This window comes from Myotis brandtii, unplaced genomic scaffold (genome assembly GCF_000412655.1).
Source record: "Myotis brandtii unplaced genomic scaffold, ASM41265v1 scaffold315, whole genome shotgun sequence".
NCBI lineage: Eukaryota > Metazoa > Chordata > Mammalia > Chiroptera > Vespertilionidae > Myotis > Myotis brandtii.
The window spans coordinates 1,934,357-1,942,128 of NW_005362075.1; the positions used below are offsets into that span (position 1 = coordinate 1,934,357).

A 7,772-nucleotide genomic window follows, 5' to 3' on the forward strand; every position below is an offset into this window, starting at 1 on the left:
GGGGAAAAAGAGGAACAACTGTAATAATCTGAACAATAAAGATTTATTAAAAAAATAAAGTATAAAAAGGATGTGCATAGTTTATATGCAAATACTGTGCCATTTTACATAAGGGACTTGAGCATCAGTGGATTTTTCCCCCAACAGATACCGAGGATGATCACTATGTAATGCAATACAAATTTTTAGAACCAGATAATAATGATGGTTGCACAGCACTGTAAAGTTAATTAATGCCACTACATAGTACACTTCAATATCATTAAAATGGCAAATGTTATGTTACATATATTTTATTACAACTTTCTGAAAAAGTATGGTAAAAAGTAAGTCTCCCCCCTACTCTTAGTCACTCAGTATCGGTGTCTAGGTCAACCACTGTGACCAGTTTCTTGTAAACACAAAACTAGAAAAACTTTAAAGGACCAGAAATACTTTGTAGGTTTGGGGTCAATTAAGTCCTGGAAAAACAAAAGTAGAAAACTCTAGTGGCTTACAGGAACATACTTCATTGCTATTAATCATTCACAAAGATATTCCCTTTCTGCAAGCCTACCCAAAGCTCAGAGATATAGTTCAATTCTATTTTAAGCTCCAGTCCCTATAATGCTTCTTCCAAACTGACATGACAAAAAAATTAAGACTTAACCAAGAAATGAATTAACAAAGTTATCCTTACTCCCCCTAAAAAATTCTGAATATGTTTACTAATAGAATTCAATAGTGTGTTGAAATACTTGTTACAACCAATTAAGATTTATATCTGAAATACAAATATGTAAAATATACAAATTAAAGTATATTCAAATTAGAAAATATATCACATCAGTATTTAAATTAGAGAAAAAAACTCTCATCATCTTAGAAGAGAGGAAAAAGTATTTAATAAAAATCAATATTGCTTGCTCATAAACATCCATGTTTTAAAAAGTAGGAATACAATAATATGCCATATATATATAATATATATATATATATATATATATATATATATATATATATATATATATATATATATATATATATATATATATATATATATATATATATATATATATATATATATATATATATATATATATATATATATATATATATATATATATATATATATATATATATATATATATATATATATATATATATATATATATATATATATATATATGTTTCAAATGAAGTAAAAAATCAAAACTTTTAAACTTTTGACTTTAAAACTATACAAAATATTATATGATAATAAAAAATTTTAAATTAAAAAAACAGCCAGTTTGGCTCAGTGAATAGACCATCAGCCTGTAGACCAAAGGATCCCAGGTTCGATTCCAGTCAAGGGCACATGCCCAGGTTGCAGGCTCGATCCCCAGTAGGGGGCATGCAGGAGGTAGCCAATCAATGATTCTCTCTCATTATTGATGTTTCTCTCTCTCTCCCTCTCCCCCTTCCTCTCTGAAATCAATAAAAATATACTTTTTAAAAAAACAACCAAAAAACAAATAAAAAATAAAAAGCAAAATAAACAAATGAATCTATGCAATAGTGGGCAGGATGATTACCCAGAAGAGAACTTTTTAAAGTGACTACAAAACACAAGATATGACTCTACATCTCTAGTGGTATAGAACATAAAAATAAAAAAACTACAATCAGGAATTATTTAATAAAACCAGCTTCTTGGGAGGATGCTGCACAGTCATACTCCCAGGACCAACCTGGAATTACAACTGAAGTACGGAAAGGCTTCCTGAATAATCAATGGAAAACTCACAGGAGAGAACCCTGATACCAAGGACCGAAGGTGGAGACGGCATAGAGAGACTGGTAGGAGGGGTGAAGGCACGAAAGGGCTGGCCGGACACCCACAGATTGCAACTGAAGACCTGGAGAGATATCTCAGTTGTGGGGGGGAACTACTGAGAACTCTGGGATCTAATCCCGAAGCTAAGCTCCCCAGCAGAGAACACCAAACTGAGGAGGGTATCCACATAACATCTAGCTATGAAAAGCAGTGGCGTGCTATCTGCCAGGGGGTGGCAGCTGAAATTTTGGGCACCCTCTTAAAGCACCAATGCAAAAGAATTCCCTGTGGAGCCACCCAACTTGTGCACTGGCAGAGGGAGGGTGAAGTGGTCTGAAGCTGTGAGAGCAGAACCCAGGACTGGGGACTCAGGGGATAGAGCTCAGAAGGCAGACACCCCAAGTTTCCTGGGCTGAGTAATTCCCTCACACAGTAGAGGACATCTTTCCCACATAGACATCTGCCTTGCCTGGTGGGGAGATAGTTGACACATCCTATTGGAGAATACCTTGCCCTGAGGCCACTTAAGAGATTAAAAGTAACAATTAGCCTCCAGGCAGAAGCAACTGCCCCACCTTGTTGAAAAAACTCTCTCTCGCCACACTTGAGGACAATTACCTGGCGGGGGGCAATTCAAATAGGACTCCTATTAGTCTGTAGGGAGAGGTGGTCTCTGGAGCAAGATTGAGAAACCTTTAACCAGACTCATCAAGAAAAAAAAGAGAGAGGACCTAAATAAATAAAATCAGAAATAAAAGAGAAGAAGCAACAACTGATATCAAAGACATGCAAAGGATTATTAAGAAAATGTTATGAAGAACTGAAGAACTATATGCCAACAAATTGGACAATCAGGGAGAAAGGATCAATTCCTAGAAACATATAATCTTCCAAAACTGAATCAGGAAGAATTAGAGAATCTGAATAGACAAAGTACAACTAGTGAAATAATAATTTTTAAGAAGCTCCCAACAAATAAAAGTCCTGGACCAGATGGCTTCACAAGTGAATTTTACCAAACATTCAAAGAACTAGCGTCCATCCTTCTCAAACTATTCCAACAATTCAAGAGGAGGAAAGACACCCACACTCATTTTCCAAGGCCAGCATTATCCTAATTCTAAAATGAGATAAAGACACTATAAAGAAAAAAAATTATAGGCCAACATCCCTGATGAACATAAATGCTAAAATCTTCAACAAAATATTAGCAAACCAGATCCAGCAATATATTAAACAGATCATACACCACGATTAAGTGGGATTTATGCCGGGGATGCAAGGTTGGTTCAAAATCCGCAAATCAAAAAATGTGATTACATCACATAAAATGGAGTATAAAAACCACATTATTGAAGGGGTTGGAGGTAGGAGGTAAAAGAAGCCTAATATATGGTGATGGAAGAAGATATGACTTGGGTGGTGGGTACACAGTCTGATATACAGGTATTATATCATAGAAATCTACCTTTTAATCAATGTCACTCTGCTGACATCTCAGCAGATCTCAGACTTCTAGCCTCCAGAACTGTGAGACAGTACATTTCTGTTTAAGCCACTGGGTTTGTGGTACTTTGTTAGAGCAGTCTTAGCAAACTAAACATCTACAAAATTACAAATACATTACCTTTTGACCCAACCATCTAATTCTGGAATTTTATTCAATAGATCTATCTGATATGTACACACACACACACACACACACATGCACAGATTCATTAAAGCATAGTTTGCAGAAAGGAGTTGAACAATCAACAGGGTAAAAGCTAAATAAACAATGGTATTTATATTCACAGAGAAGAATCTATGCAGCTGCAAAAAGAAAAAAAAACATCAAGAACAAACTTTCTAACTAGGGATAGCATAGTTTGCAGAAAGGAGTTGAACAATCAACAGGGTAAAAGCTAAATAAACAATGGTATTTATATTCACAGAGGAGAATCTATGCAGCTGCAAAAAGAAAAAAAAAACATCAAGAACAAACTTTCTAACTAGGGATTCAGAAAGATGAAAGATCACATCTATACTGTTAACTAAAAAAAGTAGCAGGGTACAGAACAGTGTACACAGATATTTATGTAAGGAGAAGGGAAAAAAAGACCAATACATACATACATACATACATACATACATACATACTTGCTTCTATTTGCATAAAGTAACACTGATGGCAGTGGTTTCCTGGTTTCCAAACTTGTCTGCATCTTGCAATCACCTGAGGAGGTTCGAAAACTCATACTTCCAGGGACTGCAATCTAATTTGTCTAGGGCAATGGTTCTCAACCTTCCTAAAACCGCGACCCTTTAATACAGTTCCTCATGTTGTGGTGACCCCCAACAATAAAATTATTTTTGTTGCTACTTCATAACTGTAATTTTGCTACTGAATCGTAATGTAAATATCTGATATGCAGGATGTATTTTCATTGTTACAAATTGAACATAGTTAAAGCATAGTGATTAATCACAAAAACAATATGTAATTATATATGTGTTTTCCGATGGTCTTAGGCGACCCCTGTGAAAGGGTCGTTCGACCCCCAAAGGGGTCGTGACCCACAGGTTGAGAACTGCTGGTCTAGGGTATCACCTGGGCTTTGGAATTTTTAAGACTCCAGGTGATTACAATGGCAGACAATTTTGGGAACCACTGTTATAACAATACAAAAGATATTAATAGAAGTAGCTATTTGTGCATGGGGGATCAGGAGTGGGAGTCAAAGCTTTCACTGTAATATTTTTAATATGGTTTTGAACCATGTGAACTATTCAGAATTTTAATTAAATGTTTCTTTTTAGAAAACAAATTGTTGCTCCCACATGTTTATTTTTATTACTTAGCTCTTCCGGGGTTTAAAACGGCTGTTACCATTAACATTAAAAAAACTTTGTAATCATATGATGAAAAAAATTCAGACTCTCAAGTTTTCCCTATTTTGGCCACAAGTTATCCGATCATCCTACGTAAATGTAGTTAATGAGGTGATTTTGTGCATTACCTGTCTTTATATACCCAGCAAGAAAGTTTATCACGTGGTGTGGGTGGTTTTCCTTCAAAGTTGGTGATTTTTTCCCAAACATAGGTTCCATCTCTGGTTCGCAAATTAACAAAATAAAGCTTTTAAAAGAGGAGAATACCATTAATAGACAGGGCATTTGAAAACTGAATCCATATCTGAGGATTATATGATCTAAAATTAATAATATTACTTTTTCTTTTTAAAAGGTAAAAATTTTACCTGTGGAGTTAATGAAAATGAGACTGTTTTAGAAGCAAAAATGATATATAAAACATACTGAACTAGATCTTTTCCTGGCATTCTCTTGCCATATAGATATTAAGTATATAGTTAATTCTGTAGCAGAAAGATATGGAAGAAAAGCACAACCACTACATTTTCACTCTAAAACCTTATAATCATAAACACAATATTTTCTATATATATCTTCTTTTTTAAATATATGTAAACTTGATCCTGGCTGGTGTGGCTCAATGGTTGAGTGTCGACCTATGAACCAGGAAGTCACGGTTAGATTCCCTGTCAGGGCACATTGCCTGAGTTGTGGGCTTGATCCCCAGTAGGGGGATTACATGAGGCAGCCAATCAATGATTCTCTCTCATCATTGATGTTTCTATCTCTCCCTCTCCCTTCCTCTCTCTGAAATCAATAAAAAAACAAACTTAAAATATTTGTAAACTTATGAGGTAAAATGGTACACTAAATATTACACATTTTGCTGCACGCCTGAATTGAAAGAAAATATTACTCGATTGCTGTATCCTTTGTCATCATATCCTCCAAAAACGTACAGCTTTCCATTAATGCAAGCACCACAACTTCCTGACATGGAGGTAGGGAGTTCTCCTTCCATGAGGTGCATTGTCCTGCAGCAAGAATAATATGAAATTTCAAAACTTTCCAGAAAAGCAAATTAAAATTCCCTTTGAACTCCAGGAGTCTTTTTAAAATGAAAATTGTCACTGACAATTACAATTAAAATAGAATGGTAGCCAATACTGTAAAGACTCTAAGAAGAGCCACTGTAAATCTTTTTCAGCTTTACATGTGTCACCAGAATTGGGAATTAATTAGCAGAACAAAGTCTTCAGAGACAGTCTTAGAATTGTGAGGAGTGGAAAGGACAAATAGTGGAGAAAGGAAGGGAGCAGAGGAAAGAAACAGCCAGAGAGAATAAAGCATTGAAAGAAAAGGAAAGGGAGAAATAAGTGGTGCAGTATGTTCTAAGTATGGTCTTAAATTCCCCTAAGTCTATGAAAACATTCATAACATATATGGTGAGTGCATGATACCGTATGCAGATAATGTTTTATTGAGTTGTACATGTGAAATCTATGATTTTATTAACCAATGTCACACCCCAATAAATTCAATTTTAAAAAGACTGGACATTCTGCAATTTAAAATTACTTACCACAACCCACTATCAATATCATAGGTCCAAATTTCATCATTAGGCAAATATACTTCATTGTCTTCAATAGACTAAAAACATAGAATACATGAATTATGCTTTTTAAATACATAGTAACAATTCAATAGTTCCTCAGGATAGGAAAACTGCAATTAAAATATTGTGAAACACAAAATCATAAACAGACTCAAACATTTTTAATATAAATTAAGCTAGATCAAAAGAGAAAAGGAAAATACATTTTCTAAGAGAAAATTGGCAAACAAAGGTTTAAAATACAAAGTACATGAATTTCAAGAAAAAGACCAAGGACAATTAAACCTTAAAAAGGGATTTCAAGAAAGGGAAAACAGCAAAATAATAATATTCAGAGTAGAACTTCCAGGAAGAAAATAAATATCAAACAGAGCAATATGTTTTGTGTGAAGGGAAGGAATTAAGGAAGGACATTTTTATAAGGTGTAATTAAGAGCACTGTAAAGAAAAAGAAGGAAATCTTACCATTTTCGACAGCAGGAATGAACCTAGAGGGTATTGTGCTAAGTTAAATAAGTCAGACAGAGAAGGACAAATACCATATGATTCACTTATATGTAGAATCTAAAGAACAAAATAAATGAACAAACAAAATTGAAAAAGACTCACAGATACAATGAAGAGACTAATGGTTTCCAGAGGGGGTTGTTGGGAGATTGGATGAAAACATTGAAGGGATTAAGAAGTACAAATTGGTAGTTACAAAATAGTCATGGGGATGTAAAGTACAACATAGAGAATATAGTCAGGAATATTGTAACTATGTATGGTGCCTGGTGGGTACTGGAAATAATGGATGTGGGACCCTTTTAAAGTATATGATTATCTAATCACTATGCTGTACACCTGAAACTAATACAAAATAATACTGAATATAACTGTAATTGAAAAATAAAATTTTAAAAAGGTAACTATATCAGATACCTTGATTCACTGAACTTATTTTTGAGTGCCTACTATGTGTGAGGCATAGTGCTAGGTGGCTATTAAATATAGAATCTATGGCTCAATATAAATTTAACTAGTCCAAATGATAACTCTGAATAATCTCTAAAGAAGCTGATAATATAAACAGAAGAGTGCATTCTGACATTTGTGATGAAAAGAGAAATAAGAATAGAGTAACAATCATTTCTATTAAGTAAAAAACTTAGGGGTTGAAACAAAGTCTTACATAAATCTGTCATAATTTCTTAGAATAATTCAAAAATAACCAAATATAAGATAGCAGTTTAAGAATTTCTAATGCTGCATGATGCATAAATTATTAGCATGCTAAGTAGATTTAGGTAAATTCTCATTGCTATGTTAGATTTTAAAAATAGTATCTTACCTACCAGCTATCTCCTCCCCCCTCCTCTCTCTCTCTCTCTCTCTCTCTCTCTCTCTCTCTCTCTCTCACACACACACACACACACACACACACACAAAGCAGAAAATCATTTTATTAATTCCAAGGCAACTTCCACTTATGTCTGAATGAGGAAGTCATACTTAATGGCT

The 7,772-nt window shown here is 34.1% G+C and overlaps 1 protein-coding gene across 3 annotated transcripts in view; it reads right to left on the reverse strand.

The window, feature by feature from the left end:
- KLHDC1 (kelch domain containing 1) overlaps nt 1-6,770 on the reverse strand; it is an 83,304-nt gene extending 76,534 nt beyond the window's left edge. Inside the window, exons 1-3 of one of the 3 annotated variants that reach the window (XM_014542929.1) lie at nt 6,234-6,770; nt 5,611-5,685; nt 4,798-4,890 (exon numbers count right to left, since the gene is read on the reverse strand). In XM_014542929.1, the coding sequence (XP_014398415.1) occupies nt 4,798-4,890; nt 5,611-5,681 (164 nt within the window). In that variant the 5' untranslated portion in view covers nt 5,682-5,685; nt 6,234-6,770. Of the gene's footprint in view, nt 1-4,797; nt 4,917-5,567; nt 5,686-6,233 lie in introns of all 3 variants that reach the window. The other 2 variants (XM_014542927.1, XM_014542928.1) reach the window with 2 other exon arrangements.
- Nucleotides 6,771-7,772: the final 1,002 nt, after the last annotated feature.